Below are 19,438 nucleotides of genomic sequence, written 5' to 3' on the forward strand. Positions count from 1 at the left end.
ATCGCCTATCCTAAGTCTAAGTTCCAAATTAAAACTAGAATCTCAATGCTTTCACCAGGCCGGTATATAATTTATTTGTAATATTTTACTACTGTATTTATGTAAATTATTTAATATTTTTGTAGATGAACTGCACAAGAGTTTCAATCCTGCAACGAATGTAACCTCTACTGCAGGTCCACATCCGTGCTCCAGAAAATGTGTCTATGGAGAATCAATGGTATGCCAATACCATTTTAAAGTTGAAAATTATTACACGATGACTAAAGCTTGCCACGATTGTCCTATGAATCTGAGCCATTGCTATCAAAAGGATTGCATTCCTGGAGATGGATATGAAAGAGGAATAATAACTGTAAATAGGCAGATGCCTGGTCCTGCCATTGAGGTAAAAAAGTCTTATAATGAAGTTTTGTAATATAAGTCCATGAATCAAATTATTTAATCTTATATATGATGATATTTTTCTCGAAATTATTTATTTAGTTAATTTGGGTATGAAGTTAAAATGAACCTGCATTTTTTCAATATTAAAAAGTAAAAAACCACCTACGGCGAGTTTTCTCATAAATAAAGTTACTAAATCTAATGATGAAATATTACGAGTCTAAGCTTAAATTTAAATTTGAAAAATACAGCTTAGAGAAAATAAAGCAAAAATACTGTTTAAAATTTGAAATATGAAACATTCATGAGTTACAATATTTACCAATGTAATAAATTTCGTAAGTCATTAATTAATATAATTTAAGAAAAAAAAATATATATATATATATTTGAAATGCGAGTAAAACATTTCTTGATACAAATATGAAATATACTTAGGAATCATTTTATTAATTTTTATTTCAGGTATGCCAAAACGATCTCATCATTGTCGACGTCGAAAATTCATTAATGTCCGAAGGTACCACTATCCATTGGCATGGACAACATCAAAGAGATACTCCGTATATGGATGGAGTACCATACGTCACTCAGTGTCCCATTTTACCTAAGAATACTTTTCGGTATAGTTTTATCGCTAAGCAGGCAGGAACTCATTTCTGGCATTCACATCTAGGTAATGAATAAATGGTAAAGTTTTATAATAATTGTAAATTATGCCAAAGTAAGTATCTTGTGATTTCAGATTTTGAAAAATAACAGAATTCGCTTTTGTGGGAAAACTAACGCTATAATAATGATAATTCAAACAACTCTCATATTTTACGAACTTTTAAAACTATGAAAAAGGATACAGCCTTTAGAGATTAAGTTAAAGTTTCATTGTTTCAAAAATTTTAACAAATACCAAATTTAAAGTTCATATTAAAGCCTGGTATATCATATTTTATGTTATAACATAAAGTACAATTATGGGTACCGTGAAACTTAAAATTGTGACGAGCAATGTTGCCTAAGTCGATTCTGCGTGTGCGTAGTATTACTTGTCAAAAAGTTAGTCGAGTATTTAAATATTAATATACACGTTTGTTTATGTCAAATTTCAAAATTTTGAAGGATGACGGACCTGCCGACCAAACAGGCAGCAGAAAACGAATAACGGATGACTGTGGACTGCAGTAATGGTGTACCTTTTCAAAGAATTTAACGACTTGCTTCTTGCAAATTGCCAAAACTTTCATAAATTAGGTGTAATAATGATTTTTTTGATAATTTTAATTACACATATTAAAATTTTAATCTATAAAAAATATGGATAAATTATAAGTACAAATCAGTAGGGCTGCTAAGAGATTACCAACCACACAACACAGTTTCACAACATAATTTTTGCTGATTTAAAAATGTAATATTTATGCATTATTATAAGTAAATAGATTTGCAAATAACTATGAATTTTGAGAAACGATACTCTTAACTTCTTTTTAAATTGGTCTTTCTAATGAAGGTTTTTTCTTAATGAAGGAGGTAATAAATTGTAAATTTTTGGCATAAAATAAGTTATTGATCTTTGTGATGCAGATAGATGAAGTAAAATTTAGATTTAGTTTAACGTTTGGTCTAGTTTGATGTAAATGATTTACTTTAGTAAAAGATAATAATTTGTCTTTTGATAAATAAAATTAGACAAAAAAAATGTATAAATTTCGAAGATTTAGTCAGAACTTGCATACAACTAAAAAGTTGTTAAGGAACAGGGTAGTTTATTAAGTGCTACTTTTAATAAGATATTTTGACAAGTTTGTAGTACATTCAAGGTATTTTCATAGACACTGCCCCGAGCAATTAAATAATAACTAAGCAGCGACTTGACTAAAGTTTTATATACTTGAATAATCAGTTTAGTATTTATGGTATTTCTAGGTTGATTAATTTTGTAAAACATTCTCCTTACTTTGCTGCACAAAGCTAAGATCTAACCATTGTTGTCCTTCCAGAAGTTAAATCTTATACAATATGTCATGAATACTCACACTCTCCTGACTTTTCCCTAAAACTTATTAAATTCTTAGTTGTGGACCTAAGTCTTAATCATTAAAATACTAACTAAATTATACGATTCTTTTTAAATTTATTTAAACTATCAATTTCTGTTATGATAGTAAAAATAGATAAAATAATATGAAATGATGTTAGAGTCTGCTTATCTTTTGACCGATTTCAAATTAATCATTCACCTTTTAGTCATCTGCATCAATATAAGCTTATTTATAAAATTAATAAGCTCAAGGATGTAACATTCTCTAAAAGATTATAGGGAGGTAGTGAAATATAATTCGTATAATCAGTAAAAGATTCTTTTAAGTCCAATATTGCTTTGCTATTTCAGCTTATAAAGTTTATTTAGCTTATAAGTTAATACACAGAGGATCTAATCATAATAATCACAACACTTCTAGAATCCCTAGTACTTCTAGTAGAGTGAGTTTTAATAACATATGCATAAACATAGTTTGCAACATTCTTAGTTTTCTAAAAAGTAACACAATTCTATCTCTTATCTTATATCTGCGAATATTGGACATTTGGTTGAATGAATTTGTAATATTTTACTATTTTGTTACTTATTCTTACTAGTATAGAATATTGTTTAAGTTATTATTTAGTCACTATTATTATATTTGGTTATTTGAAATTATATTATTGATTGGAAATTATAATTTCCTGTAAGATAGTAAAACTTTGATCTGATTATTTTCTATATTGTCCTTGTTTATTTCCCATAACATCTCTAAGAGACAAACCCTATATTACGATACAATTAAAAAATAAATACATCATTTGATTAATATAATGGAGATTATTAGCTTTTCAATATATTTTTTGAAACTAACATCTATAGTAAAAAGAGTAATATAATATACAAAAAAAACAACAATTTTTTTAAGGTATGCAAAGAGTAGATGGCTGCTATGGCCCACTGATAGTGAGAATACCTGAAGACTACGACCCTCATGATCCTCTATATGACTTTGACCTTTCTTCTCATATCATGATGCTGATTGATTGGGAAAGGGTTACTGGCATGGAAAAGTTCCTTTACCACCATCACAGTATTGGAGATAATAAGCCAACAACGCTTTTGGTAAATGGCCATGGAAGATTTAAGGAGTTTGTGGATAGGGATAATAGTACTTACAATACACCCTTGGCACGATTTACTGTTGAACAGGTATACCAGATTATAGCAGATTTTAGAACCGGTTTATAAGATTATATTTTTAGGGATACAGATACCGATTTAGGGTAATAAATGCAGGATTTCTAAATTGTCCTATTGAAATATCTGTTGATAATCACAAAATTAAAGTAATCAGTACAGATGGTAGTGATATTAGTCCAATTGAAGGTGAGTACTAGTTATTGATGTTTTATCTGAAGCATTACATTATACTATACCGGGTGGCGCATAGAAAACGAAACAGAGCCAATTACGGGCAGTCCATTAACTTTAAAAAAAACGCTCGGACCCGTCGATTTTATTTTCGAGGGGGATACTTAATAATCACAAAATCACTTTCCCACCTACAACCCCCTAAGCGGGGGTGGCACTATTGTGGCAAGATTGGTGGCAAGATTTACAAGGCAGAATTGTAAATGAGTGTCTTCAAATCACGCCTGAAGTATTGCAGAAAGTGCGACAACGCTTTAAGCAAAATCTTTTTTATTGTATGGAGAATGGAGGTGGCCATTTTGAACATTTGTTATAAGCTAACACTTAAGCAAATTCTTTTTAAATCTATTTTTGCGATAATTTTTTGAATGACTAGACTTAAAGTCAAAATATTCTGTAACATGATAGAGCTATCTCATTTTTTGTCTCATTATTTAATAATACTTGATGCTTTTGTCCTACTGCCTGCCATTGTTTTTCTTAAAAGTACCTTAAGTAGTCTATGATAAAGTAAAAATATTGAAAATTACCTTTTAAGGTTTAAATGCGAAAATGTTAAAAAGTACTTACTTAAATTGCGTCAAACCAAGTACCCTTGTAAAGAGAATTAAAAGACCTTTCTAATGAGGTATCCCATTTAAGATTGTAGGGGTAGTGCCACCCCCGCTTAAGGGGTTGTAGGTGGGAAAGTGATTTTGTGATTATTAAGTGTCCCCTCTCGAAAATAAAATCGACGGGTCCAAGCGTTTTTTTTAATTGGCTCTGTTTCGTTTTCGATGCGCCACCCGGTATATGAGTTGATTTAAAAACTCATATTTTGATAAAATATTGCCTAAATAATTCAACACTGCTGCATTCTCTGTGAGTGTGTAATTCATCTAGGTATATATTTTGACAATTATTAACTTGTCTATGAAAGATTAAACGAAAACTATATTCAAGAGGAAGTTGTTAGATTAAATGTTAGATTAAAATTATTTATTTTCTCCAAACAATAAGGTTTCCTGAAATGATGGTCAAGATCCAAGTATTTTTGACTTTTTTTATTTTCTCGCATTTTAAACTTTTGTGTTAATTTTTTTTTCTGAAGATTTTTGTTTGTAAATTAGGCCGCCTCAAGCTATACTATCTAATTTCATACATGGTCTATAACATTTATATAATAAAATAAATTATTACAGTTGCCATCACCAACATCGACATTATATACCACTTTTTACACGAAAAGTCTACATTCTGTCGTTCAAGTTACAACATCATCTACTTACCTATTACTTATTTCACAGAATCGTATATATTAACTTTATTGCTGCGATTACGTAATAATAAAAGAAATATATGAGGGATCTTTATACCAGTGACACAGCACGTGACTTTTCCAGTTGAAAATGCAATATAATTACGAAACCAACAAGAGACTACGTGCTGACCTATAACATATATGTATATCTCCTGCTTACTGATGAAATTTATGCGTATGATTAGATGAGAAATTTAATTTAATGGCAAAGATATTACAGTTTAAATAATTTACATTTAAATAGGTAAATAAATCATATATATTTTGAAAATCCGATAATCTCGATAAAGTATAACTAGACCTTTGTTGAATTATAATGGCTCCTGAGTCAATGCATATTAATTAATCGACATCGATATGATTTGTTAATCCGCTTTATTTGTTTGAATACATTCATGCGTGAAGTGAGAGTGATGCATTAATTGCTTATATGCAGATCAATTGCTATATGGATGGGATATAAAATTATCTACCATGAATTATCATCCTAGATTTTAGGTCTGTATGCGTGATTGATAAATATTTTGCATTTTATCTTCATAAACTTAAAAAGTTTTGGTTCGAAAGGTTTTTTATTTCTATGCTTATTCAGAAGTTAATCTTGCAGCTCTTCTAGCATTGTCTAAGATACTTTTCTTTTAATTACTGAATGTTGTGCTAATGTTAGCATTTTACAGAGCAAATCATTTAATATTTTCGGAATTATTTTCCGTCAAATTTAGGGAAAACAATATTAATAATTAAATATATGATATTTTAATAATAATAACAAGGTTTAATGCTCTGAGAAATATTTTTTCAGTAAATATAATATAATTCTTTATTTTGACATTTTTGATATACAGAGTATCAATGTTAATAAAAAAAGTCTTTATATCGCTTGTCTCTTTTGAATATATGCGTGAACACAGCTTGCAAAAGTTTATTTCTAAACAATTTTAAAATACGTCAAAAATTAAGGCCCTGGCAAGTCAATTTTTTGATAACTTAAAATTTTTTGTAATTAATGCAGAATATAAATAAAATTTACTCAAATTTTCAACCCAACATTTCTAATAACGTTCAAGCAGAGATCTTACAACCTTTAGGTGCACACATGCCATTATCAGAAATTATTTGATCTAGAATCGAATTTTACCATTTATAATACTACTAATTGTAAATACCCTCACTTATCATGTTATTATATTTAAGGATAAAAAGCTCATATCTTTAAAAGAGCATTCTCCTGAATTTTTCCTTTTACTTTTATGAAAAAATTAAGACAAGCTTGATGGCAGGTATTGTAACGAATATGTAGAAAAAAAATATTTATGACAGTTATGCCGTCTTCAAACGAGTGTTGAGAGATCAGCTAGAAACCTTATATTTTCTGATTTTTGTGTCAAAACTCAATTACTCTTCTCTTAATAGTTGTAAGAAATATTTATTTAGTTCCTACTGCAAACAATTGGCGTCATATAACTTGCAAATAAAAAAATCAGAACACGGGATTATAGAAATTAAACAATTATTATTAACCCTTATGGTAAAGGTAAATGTACCCGGATACCTTTTCAGTTTTCAGATATGAATATCTTTTTAACTCACCTTCGATGGAGCTTGTACTTTTGTGACATTTCTTAATTGGGATTAAAGGTTTTTTTTTAAATTATTGTTAAAATTTGAAATTATTTTTTAGTTATTTTCAAAGTAAATAAGGTGTAAAAAATTTTCACCCATAGTTGACTGGATAATTACCCGGGTACCTATACTATGTTTATAATACTAATAAAATTTTTAAGAGTTAAATTCATATGTTTTATTATATATACAGTAATAAGAAGTCATAGAAAATTACAGTGAGGTACAAATTAACGTAACATAGCAAACAAACACTTAAAAACACTAAAAAACATTACTTATGAATTACAGTTTTGACAAATAGTTTGAGCCACTGAATGCTCATTACAAACTGATTTGGAGCACGATTTACAGGTTTTACGAGTTTTTCTCTATTTATGGGTTCGCTCTCGGCATATTTGGCAACTACTAACCACCTTTACACGTCCAGATGCATCTCGTTCACAAACTGCTTGTTCTCTAACTGGATTATCTAAAGGAACAGGAATTCTTCGGTGAAGTACCATTTCTATAGCCTGACGAGTAAAATAATTACCAACAACTTTTGGAATTTGGGATCTTATTTGGATACTTGACAAACACAGCTCATTACCAAGATCTTTTAAAAATCGCCGACGTTGATCAGTAGGTTTAAAGAAGGATTAGGTTCCTTGTATATACAATAAGAAGCTAAACTAACAACATCAATTATGTTGAAAAAAAATGCTAATGGCCAGCGATTTGTTCTACGTTTGACAGTATATTCACATAGCATTTGGTCCATAGTGTCAACACCGCCTTTAGTTTTGTTATAATAGCTGTTAATTCAGACTTTGCAACAGAAGTATTATCTACTTCGCCTGTTGTGTGCATAGATGATAAAAAAATCACTGCCTTGTTTTTTTTTTGGAACATAAGAGCACAATGTAGCATCTTTGTTGAATGCAAAAATGGTTGAATTTATGGCTCCATCTTTTTGTGCTTGCATATTGGAAGGTAAAAACGTTTTATTTTTTCTAACTGTTCCTACTAAAGTCATATTCCATGAATTTAAAGTACGAGCAAGTTGCAAACTTGTAAAAAAATTGTCTGTTGTGATATTTCTTCCTGATCCCTTATAATGTGCAACTAAGTCCAATACTGTTCTCTCACCAATATTTGCCTGACGTTCACCACCTGGTGGTTTTCCGGTATATAGCTGACCCTTTAGAGGATAGGAATTTATCGCATCACAAGCCCAAAAAACCTTTATTCCATATTTCGCTGGTTTCGAGGGAACGTACTGGATAAACTTAGTGTGTCCTCTATATAGAAATAATTATTCAGCTACTGTAATACACTCTGTTGGCCGATAATTTTTTGCCAAATTTGAATTCAGCATAATCCAGATATCTCGAATTGGAGCTGCTTTACCTGTCTTTGCACGTTCTATACGCGTATTCTGGTCATCAAACCGAATAAATCTTAGAAACATTTTGAAGCGATCACGAGGCATAGCTGCGTGAAACAAAGGGAGCGAATCCATCTTCCACATTTCAGAAATATGTTCTTTATTGAACCTATGTAAACCAGCAGTAATTAGAATTCCGAAAAATGCATCTAGTTCTACATCAGTAAATGGAATAAATACTTTTGGAGAAAATGTTTTCGGCGGCTTAGTTATTGCCAATAACCTTTGGTTATATTCCTCCGTAACTCTATTCCCTTTTTTATTGCTATATGTTAGAATCAGGGTACACAGTTCTGGGGATATAATAGTTTTGAAAATGTCTTTGGGCGTATATAAACGACTTAAGGCCGGTGCACCACTTTTTTCACGCAAAATATTTCGACCTACCGTTTGTCGTTGTGGTGTAGGTGAGGCATTCCACTGAGTGCCATCTTTACTAGTCCAATGGAATTGTGAAGCTAAATCTGGATAAACGTCATCATCATCATCATCATCATCAGACTTCGAATCTTCTAGCTCTACAACAGGATCGTTTTCAACATCAGAATCCTCGCCCTCTCCATCTGACACTTATGGAATATACTCCTCTTCATCAGAAGCAATAAATGGCTCTTCTTCTTCATCACTTAGGTGTTCTAAGGCTTCTTCTAATTCCGAATAGGTCAACCTATTATAATATTCCTATTATTATTTAATTTACCTCCTTTTGTACTCTTAACTTTGACATTTTACCTATTATGTAAAAATAATAAATATATTTGTTTTACCTTGTCTTCCGCCATCTTCCTCTTGCACTATCGCTTCGACTAGGACCGGCCTCACTATCCGACATTTTAACGTATAAAAAATACTTTAGATTTAACATAATTCAAACTCTACTCAAGTAGGTACAACGCGTTACTGATGAATATGAACTGATCTTGTGCAAAAACATAAACAGTCCGAGGCGCTAGAGATAGGGAAAAACCCACACAGATGTGCATGTTTATAGTTAAGGGTAGAAATTCACAGAAAAAGCCACGGCTCTATATAAAATACATAGTAGGTACCCGGGTACCCACGCCGTCCTTAGAAGGTGTTTTTTTCCAGGTCACATAAGGGTTAAATAGTACCCTAAAATAGGATCAAAAAATTCTTAACTTAGTAAGAAAATTAAGATTTTTTATATTTTAGATCAAGGATTAACACAAACTCTTAATATATAATATATGCGTACTATTCATTATGCATTTGGTGGGAGCCATTTAAAATAGGGAATAATAGGATGGAAAGTGGCAAATAAGTCTCATTATAATGTTTCAAAATAACCCAAAAAAGAATCTTAAAAATATTATGTAATAAACCTAAAATGTATAGCTTGGATGGTATTTTCAAAGAAGCACAAATATCTGATATAAGGCTATATATTATATATATATTTTAAACTTAAGTTGCCCGTTAATACAAGCTTACGTAAGACTGAACATAATTACAATATCCGAGCAAAGTTACAACTAGTGAACTTAGTTCCTACAATAAATAAGTCTTTATATTTATATTCCCTTTATATATAGTCTTTTAATTATTATATCTTAGGGACTCGACTATTTAATAAGCTACTGCTTGCTACTGCTTACTGCTGCTAACTTTGGTTGGAATTACTAAAAAAAGGAATTGAAATTGGAATTACTATAAAAATATTATCAGAATAATTCAATTCAGAGTAAAAAGCGTAGGGTGATAAAAATAAATATGAAAATAATTCTATTGGTTAATTAATTTTGGTTTAAATTATAGTAAAATTGGTTAAATAATTCTATCTATGAAAAAAAAGTTATGAAAATGAAGTAAAATGCCCCCCCCCACGCTTTTTACTTTGATTTGACTTATTCTGTTAATAATTTAAATTTTATTATAATTCTTATTTGAGGAAATGAATTATTATTGATTATCCAACTTTCTACAACTGTATTAAAAACTCTTTGTAATTAAAAAATATTTTCTACTTTTTAGTTCAATTAGCAATAAAAGCGTGTTTTTTTTTAGTTTTACTTGCCAAATTTTATTCCATAAAATAATTTCGAAAATTGCGCGTTTCTTTAGTTTTTTAAACTATAATTTAATTATAATTTCTACAGGGTGATTGACAACCGATGGTACCTACGTTAGCCGTATATGGAAAACCGAACGTAGCATTTTTCGGAAATTGGATATGTTAAGTTTCGAATTTATTTGTTCTATTGGTCTAAAATATTTTCAGCATTGCAATGTTGCCGCTTATATAGAAAAATGGCAATATCTTTGATTTTGTGAATCATAATGTTGCTTTTTTTTTAAATTAAATTTATTATAAAATATAATGGTAATACTATAACTGAAATTGTCACTATCATATTAAACCATTATGGCATTTTCATACCTAACCAAATGATTTAAATAATAAAAATTATATTATATTAAGTATTTAATATATAGGGTAAAGAATTGACTTTTTGTCATTTTGTAAATAATTCAAGCATAATAGTAATCTTATTCTTTACTTCCCTATTCATAAACTGTATATTATTTAGTTCTATATGTTGATTTTACCATTTTCTAAAATTACATTAAGCCATTGTTTTTAAGAAATAACTGCAATATGAAAATTTCTTTTAAAATCTCAAAAGAAGATATGACAAAAGATTCATATAAGTTTTTTTAATGGTTCTTGCAATACCTAAATATCTTTTTTTTATATAATAAATTATTATCTCTTTTATTTTTTTCAGCGGATTCATTGGTCACTTACGCCGGAGAAAGATTCGACTTTGTTTTGTCTGCTGACCAACCCAAAAGTTTATATTGGATTAGATTTAGGGGTCTTATGGACTGCGATGAACGTTTTCGCAGAGCTCATCAAATGGCCGTCCTGGAATATGCTGGATTTGAAAACGTTATCCCCAATATTGTTACTCAAGGTTTGTAATTTATTGATCTTATCATATTTATTACGACTAAGAATTAAAGAGCTTTATTTCCGGAATAAGAACTTCTTCTAATAATATTTTTCATTAAACTAGTTAAGTTCTCATATTTTTACTTTAAAAACCTGCGTTTCATATCATAACAATATTACTTTGTATCATCTTAGATTACCAAAGTTTATTGAACAAAAGCACTTACAATGCGGAAAAGGAGTCTAAACTTATAAATGATGTAAAGGACGCCTTATCGAGAGCAAAGTTAATAACAAACCGTGGATTTGCTGATGCTTATGCTACTTCTGATAAAGAGATATTGCCGGAGGGAGACCCGAACTATTTTAATTCAAAAAGAATTGGAAAGGTAAGTTTCAATTTCTTAACTTATCGTTTAAAGTTTAAAAGAAATTTAGGTTTTGCTGAGTAAAGTAAATATATTTTCAGAAGTCGAAAAGAAGTAAGTATTAGTGCTCAAATTTGTTTATTCTTAATTTTTTACTACATTTTATTATTACTTAATTGACCGGATCCTTTAAAGTATTATTATAATTTTTTGTGGGAATTATGTTTTTTTTTATATTCAAGATTTTGTTTCATGTGTATTCTGAAGCCTGCAAAATGTTTTTAATTATCTTAAATTAATACTATATTAAAAACTTATATTATTATAAATTTTATTGCAAAAAAAGTAAAACTTTAGTAGTTTTTCTATACATAAATAATCCTCATGGTTTGTTTTTTAATTGAATTAATTACTGTATTTATTTTTATTTGTTTTTTTTCAATAACGTATGATATTAGTACTTTATACTTATTTTTTTTTCAAAAATAACTCTGTCTTTAGTAATAAAATAAAGTAATGCGCTCTATATTTTTACAAGTCTTTTAAAATGACCTCAATATAGTTCGAAACTTACATATTATATCTACTTAAAAGATAAAAAAAAAGCAACTTGATATTTAAAAAAGCTTTCATTAAGCTCTATGCTAAATAAGTGTTTCAATTTGTCGATGTAAAATTCTTAAATGGTTAGCATTTATCAAGTAAAATCAAGCTAAGAAGGTCCCCTTTTATATACATAATCTTTAAACCATGAAACCCCTTAGTCTCATGTTCCTTTAAATCTAAAATATCCAATTTCGTAAAGTGAAAATGGTTTGTATATGAAAAATTTAGTCAAAATCTAATAACAGTTTAATTCTATTTTCTTTTTTAGCAAATTAATTCGTTGAATAAAGGCACAGAAGCAAGCAGCTGTCACGTTGCCATGCCCGACTTATCTTCATTGGAAAAATGGGACTACAGCCTAAAATTTAAACCGGATTATCAGATTTTTTTGGCTTATGATTTTTACAGACTGAATAACAAACATTTCCACGGCTATGGATATGAATTTAACAATGGTAAGTGGATGGGATCTCAAACCTGAATTTCTTTTATACTGAATTATTTAGTTTGCGTAATAGATCTGTATCGCCTTATTCCATTTCATGGAAAGTTGCTTAATAAAACAGATATGAATCTAGAACTTTTTAGCAGAAAGAGACTGAATTAAAATTAATAAAACAAATAAATTATTAATAAGCAAGACTATTCAACAACATTACACAAACCAACCAGGGACTCTTCTAATAACCATTATGTTAAATCAAAATCAAATGCTTTATTGTCAAAAAATTTACATTTTATCGACAAAGCTAAAGGAAAAAAATACAAATATAAACAAATAAACATAAAAAAATACTCAGACAAAATACACACAAAGTAAATAGGTACATAACAAAACAAAAATACCGTACAAATTATCAAATTGTACAATTTGGTCGAAATACATAAATAAAATAATTTTTATATACAAATATACACACAATTAAATGTATAAAATTGTCAAAAACCTTAGTCTCAAAAAAAACATAAAATGAAATAAAACATACAATAAAAAGCAGGCAAACATTTTGCAAATAAATAGGTAGCTAATAACGCCAGTGTGTGTGCTTTAAAAGGAAATATTAAAAAAGTCTTCTACTGTATATAGGGCTTTTTGCAGTAGTAAAGATTTTAGGGCATTGCGAAAACAACTAAAAGTAGTCATCGATTTTATGACGGAAGGCAGATGGTTGTGCATTTTTATTGCTGCATAAAGTATAGATTCCGACTGTGGAATTGGCAGATGAAGATTATGATCAACGTTCCTTAGTGAATAGCTGTGGGATGGTCTTTCTGGAATCTGCGACACATGTTTGCAGGCAGATTTTAAGACAGATAGATTCAAATATAAATAACGAGGGAAGAGTAAGGATCTAATATTTTATAAAATTTACTTGGCAGTGAGCTCTACTATCAAGTCCTAATAAGTAGCGAAGCGCTCTCTTTTGGAGTTTAAATATACGCTCAAATTGGGTCTTGCAGCATGTACCCCAGAATGGAAGGGCGTAACGAAGATGTGACTCAAAAAGAGCATAATCAACTGTTTTGGCCGTGAAAAAGCCTAATTCTCTTGAGATTGATCTTATGGCAAAACATGCCGAGCTTAGTTTTTCAGATAACGTATCTATGTGAAAATCCCATTTCAAACAGCCGTCCACAACAAGACCGAAGAACTTGACAGACTCAACAACTTCCAAACTGGTATTGTTTAGAATAAATGAAGTAATGGTCGTTTTATATGATAAGACTTTAGTTTTTGAGAGATTTAGGCATAAAAGATTGGAATCGCACCATGATTTAATGAAGACCAAGTCGTTGGAAATTTTTGTATGTAGTGTCATTGCATTTGGATTGCTCCAAGTGAAGCTAGTATCATCAGCAAAAAGACAGATTTTTCCGCTTATGTTTAGGCTTGCTAGGTGATTTATAAACAGCAGAAAGAGCATAGGACCCAAAACGGAACCTTGAGGTACCCCACATTCAATTGGTTTACAAGAAGATCTTGACGTATCGACCTTTACAAGTTGACTTCTGTTGCACAAATATGACTTAAACCATTGAAGGGATATACCTCTGAATCCATAGTGCTGCAATTTGTTAATTAAAATAATGTAGTTTACGCAATCGAAAGCCTTTGAAAAGTCACAGAAAATTGTTGCTGTTAAGTAATTTTTGTTGATATATGAATAAACGCTGTTAAGTAAGGAGAACATAGCATCGTTGTTGCATTTTTTGCTCAGAAATCTAAACTGATAAGGGGTTAAGATATTATATTTAAACAAAATTGACAAAAACCTTTTTTTAGCTAGGCGTTCTATGATCTTTGAGAGGGTTGGAAGAAGTGCAATTGGACGATAGTTTGAGGCTTGATCTTTACTCCTCCTTTATGTAATGGAATGATTATTGCAGTTTTAAGGCAGTTTGGAAAGACCCCAGTTTGAAATGACATGTTGATTAGGTCTACTAAATGGATTAGAGTACAATCAGGCATATTTGAAAACATTTTAAGAGTAAGCCCATCTGTACCAGCTGATGATTTGTTTTTTATTTCGTTAATTGAACTTTGAAGTTCTGTAAATGATACTGGCGTAAAAAAGAAATTGTGCAATGAAAAATGTTCATTAGAAAGATATGACAGAGGATCATCAGAAGGTGTTATGATGGCCATTAGATTTTTTGCCACGTTTACAAAGTAATTGTTTTGGTCCTCGGGTGATGTAGAGATAGTGCTAGTTGAGGTAGACTTATTTCTTAGTTCGTTAACAATAGACCATGTGTCTTTAGCTACATTGGCAGATTTTGCCAGCCTCCCACTGTAATAGATTTCTTTTGCAGCCTTAATTGTTTTAAGATAAATTTTCCTATACTGCTTGACGTAATTATGAAAAGCAATAGATTCTGAAAACTTTATCTTTATCTCCTCTTTTATGTAATGGAATGATTATTGCAGTTTTAAGGCAGTATGGAAAGACCCCATTTTGAAATGACATGTTGATTAGGTCTACTAAATGGATTAGAGTACAATCAGGCATATTTAAAAACATTTTAAGAGAAAGCCCATCTGTACCAGCTGATGATTTGTTTTTTATTTCGTTAATTGTACTTTGAAGTTCTGTAAATGATACTGGCGTAAAAAAGAAATTGTGCAAATTTTCATTAGAGAGATATGATAGAGGATCATCAGAAGGTGTTATGGTGACCATTAGATTTTTTGCCACGTTTACAAAGAATTGTTTAGGTCTTCGGGTGATGTAGAGATAGTGCTAGTTGAGGTAGACTTATTTCTTAACTTTATTAGGTAGGAAAGTAAGCGCATGTTTTTTGCCGATACACGAAGACCTTTGAAGGATCAGGGCTTTTGTTTTTTAGTTTTAATTGACCTTAGAGGAAAAGATATCCTTATTAACCTTATTAACCTTAAATCCCCTTGACAGTTCAGAAGAAATAAGTTAAGACGGTTTTAACTTATTCTGTGATATTTATTTTAATTTTAAATGGTATGTATTTATATTATAGTCCTTAAAGATTCGTGAAAATTTTTTTAAACTTCCTAAAAGGGTTTTGAGTTACGCTATTTAAGTTTCTACAAAAGTGTGTTTTATTATGCATATAGATTGGGGTCGTGACTTTTCAAATAAACAATATCATGAAACTGGTTATTTATTTATGATTTCGACCCAGTTGTAGATTCTTCTTTTATATCCAATAAACTAATGATATAGGCTAATATTCTAAAGGAGAGCACGTAAAAATAATAGTTTTTAGTTTTTGTCTTTTTTATGTTACGAAAAACAAGTTATTTCTCTATATTTTATATTTCACTGTTCATTTCCTTTGGGAAACATCTCCATTTGCGTTAAACGGTTAAGAAAATTTGAATTTTAAACCAGGGCTTGTCTTGATTTGCAATAGTTCTAATAAGACTACTTGACTACTTTGATTACTTGATGTTCTCCTACACTACTCCAAGAGAATCAAAGGTAATAGCAGCAAAAGAAAAAGCAAAAAGTTAATATAAACCCTATGTTGATATATAAGGTAGCTAAGATGAATTTCAGTAATCTCAATAAGAACATATACGCGTATTTCTGCGTACTGCCTTCTTTAGGACGAAAAGCTCCTGGAAAAAAATATTTACCACTTATTATTAAAGGTTCATGTAGAACTTCTAAAAAAGCACAGAATTTATCTTAAATTAAACATGTTACCTAATAGTTGAACCCTTGAAAAAGACGTAATAAATATGAAAACATTGAGGCAAACTGAAATTGTCATATTTGTAAATTAATTTATTATTAAAAAAAAATTAAATAATAATTTAAATAAAAATTACTTATCTTATATCGCGTTAAAAGCGAGAAATCTTTTATATATGAAATGTTTTATTATTCTATTTTACGCCGGTTCTACTGTATACATTCTTTGTTAATTCAATGATAAAATAAATAACTGCCAATATCCCTGCCTTATTATTAGTAATTTATATGTATTTCTAATTATTCTCTACAAAAGAAAATAAAACATGAAACGCTTACAAAAGTAACAAGTCTTTTATTTCATTCTCGCCCCCTTGTTGCCAATTATATTATATATTTATACAAACAAAAAATTAAAACCCTTTAAAGTTAAATTCACAAAAAAATATCTAATTATAAATGGTAATGAAGGAATAATTTTGCCTGGTAATTGTTTCATTTGTTTAAAGCTTATTGCCCTTGTTAAGGTAATTTATGAATACTGGCACAATACAATTATAAATTTAAGTGTTATTTAGACTTTTCAAAATTAAAATAAATTTACCTTTTTTAGTTACAAATCCTTCAGCTAATCAGCTATTTACTCCACAAATTAATCATATATCGATGGAAATGCCCACCTTTGCATTACTTCCCCAGAGAGACCAGATTGATAGTAACATGTTTTGCAATGAAAATACCATCAGAGATAAGGATTGTTCGGCAACATACTGCGAATGTCCCCATGCATACCAAGTAAGTTCTTATATAATGCAGGTACGAGTATATATCCCTTTTTAGAGACCTTTCCCAACTCAGCTTAACTTACCTAATCTTCGATAATTTTACGATGAAATTTTATTTTGAAAATCTGCTAAAGCTGACCCTTATTTTATCGAGGGATTTGTAAGTGTACTAAAAATGGTATTATATTATAAGCTTCCAGGACTAGCTTTTGTTCTTTGAAGACAGGCGTTCAATATTGACTGATTCTTCAATTTCAACTAATCTTGGTTCGTTTTATTTATTTTACAGTATATTTTAAATAGATACATCCCAAATTATTAAGCTCAGGAATGTTGGGATGTAGACAATTATTATCAATCATAAAAAATATATTACATAAATCTTTTATTTGCCATAATTATCAAAAACTGGGTGGTTCCATATTATTATCAGCGACTTACTCTTTTTTTTAGAATAGAAATATGTAGTAATGTATGTCCTTCTTATTTTACTAACTATTTCTTAACTTAACTATTTCTTTTTAACTTTATTAAAACTGCGAAACGTCGCGGTCTGCAGTCCCACTTTGTGCCGCCCTGTTAAGTTTGTATAATAAGCAGCACGGAGACGACCTGTCTACTATGTTAAGCAACTATGTCTACTTTAGCATCGATAAGTCGATATTTTTATATTAATTATTTCTAACGTGACAAAAAAAAACTTATTCTCTGTTTATTTTTTTTGAAAGAGGGAATCTGCAGTCATTACTCTTATTCACTGCAAGGACCAGATAATACCAAAATCACCTTACAACATACAATATGCAACCGCCATAGAACAATGAATGCCGATGAAATATTCTGTTCTAATGCCACCACTTCCTCCACTCTGGATTTCTATTAAGTCTATTACTTAAATATTAAATATCAAAACTAGCATCATACTTATTTGATTAGCTGAAGATATTTCAGTCATCGCAATCCATCTTCCTTTTTTTTTTGAAGTATTGGTTGTTTCTTTATTTGAATTATGAATTAAGATATTATTATCTCTTTATATCTTCTACCTACTTCTTCACTATTTTTCATATCTTTTTCTACACTTTAGAGTAGTAAAAGTGTAAATATGATCATTGAAAATATGATATACTGTGTTTTTTTTGGGTTTCTTCTTCTTTTCATGCCATCTTCAATAAAGTTTGGCAATCACATTAGTAAATGCGTATCTATCTTGTGCCATTCTAAGAACTTGCTGGAAGTTCAGGCCGGTCCAACTTCTGATCTTTCTCATCCAGACCCGTCACTTTCCTCCCAAACGCTTTTGTCCATATAACTTTTCCTCAATCAAGTTGGGTAACTCGTTTTGTTTTTATATCTGAGTAGGTGGCCTAGGTATGCTATTTTCCTTACTTCTATAATATGTAGTAGCTCTCGCTCTCCACCTATTTACTGAAGTACTTTATCGTTCGTAATTCTCTTCGTCCAAGGAATCCTCTCTATTTGACTATAGCACCAGAGTTCAAACGCCTTCAGTCGCTTTCAACGTTCATAATTCAACGCTTTACAATAGGATAGTCTCTTTCAATCCAGGAACACAAATATTTAAAACAATTTATCATTTCTAAGACTTCCCCATCGAATTTCAATAGAATTGGGATATTCTGTTTTTTACTAATTACCATTGTCTTTGTTTTCTTAATGATGATCCTCATTAATAATCTTCATTATGCCCTTTATTAAGAAAAAATCGCCTATGAAGGTCAGCCTGCTCTTTGAACGCTATCAAAACTATTTTCTGAAGCCCTACATTAAAGTCATTAATACTGTATCACCATATTTTGTATTATGCTGTTGGCGGATTCCCATTTTTTCCATCTCAATTATTTTTAAGTGCGGATTTAAACATATTCTCCGAAAAAACGATTAAAAGAACCGGTGACAATATGCAACCCTGTCGTAACTCTTTACAAATCTCTATAACCGCAGATGGAGGATATATTCTTCATTCTTATTTTTGCTAAATGATGCCAATAAAGATCAATTAGATATCGCTTCCATCGATTCCCACGTTGACAAGAAAGTTTAGGGAGCCTGTATGTAGAACTCGACACTTTTCAAAGTCAACAAAACATATAGTAGGCTCTTTTGCATTTCTGAGTCAAAATTTGAGAGCTTAATAGTGCTTTATAAGTGCACATGGCTCTCCTGAATCCAACCTGTTCTCTCGAGATTTTCTTTTCGCATTTTTCCCGAATTCGATTGTGGACAATTCTGATCTCTAGGATGTAGCTCATCAGACTAATCAATCTAAAGTCATTGCATTGACAAGGATTCGGTTTTTTAAAATTTTCTTGAATTTTACCAGAGTTATAAATTTGATTTAGTAGCTTTAGGAAGAGATCCAAATTTTCTTCATTA

The 19,438-nt window shown here is 30.1% G+C and overlaps 1 protein-coding gene across 1 annotated transcript in view; it reads left to right on the forward strand.

The window, feature by feature from the left end:
* The window catches only part of LOC126734191 (uncharacterized), a 42,468-nt gene that overhangs the window by 18,018 nt on the left and 5,012 nt on the right, over window positions 1-19,438 (forward strand). Inside the window, exons 3-10 of the mRNA XM_050437732.1 lie at window positions 126-388; window positions 853-1,063; window positions 3,336-3,619; window positions 3,673-3,796; window positions 10,941-11,129; window positions 11,303-11,496; window positions 12,350-12,536; window positions 16,870-17,051. Of these exons, the coding sequence (XP_050293689.1) occupies window positions 126-388; window positions 853-1,063; window positions 3,336-3,619; window positions 3,673-3,796; window positions 10,941-11,129; window positions 11,303-11,496; window positions 12,350-12,536; window positions 16,870-17,051 (1,634 nt within the window). The remainder of the gene's footprint in view (window positions 1-125; window positions 389-852; window positions 1,064-3,335; window positions 3,620-3,672; window positions 3,797-10,940; window positions 11,130-11,302; window positions 11,497-12,349; window positions 12,537-16,869; window positions 17,052-19,438) is intronic.

Source organism: Anthonomus grandis, chromosome 3 (genome assembly GCF_022605725.1).
Source record: "Anthonomus grandis grandis chromosome 3, icAntGran1.3, whole genome shotgun sequence".
NCBI classification, from domain to species: Eukaryota; Metazoa; Arthropoda; class Insecta; order Coleoptera; family Curculionidae; genus Anthonomus; species Anthonomus grandis.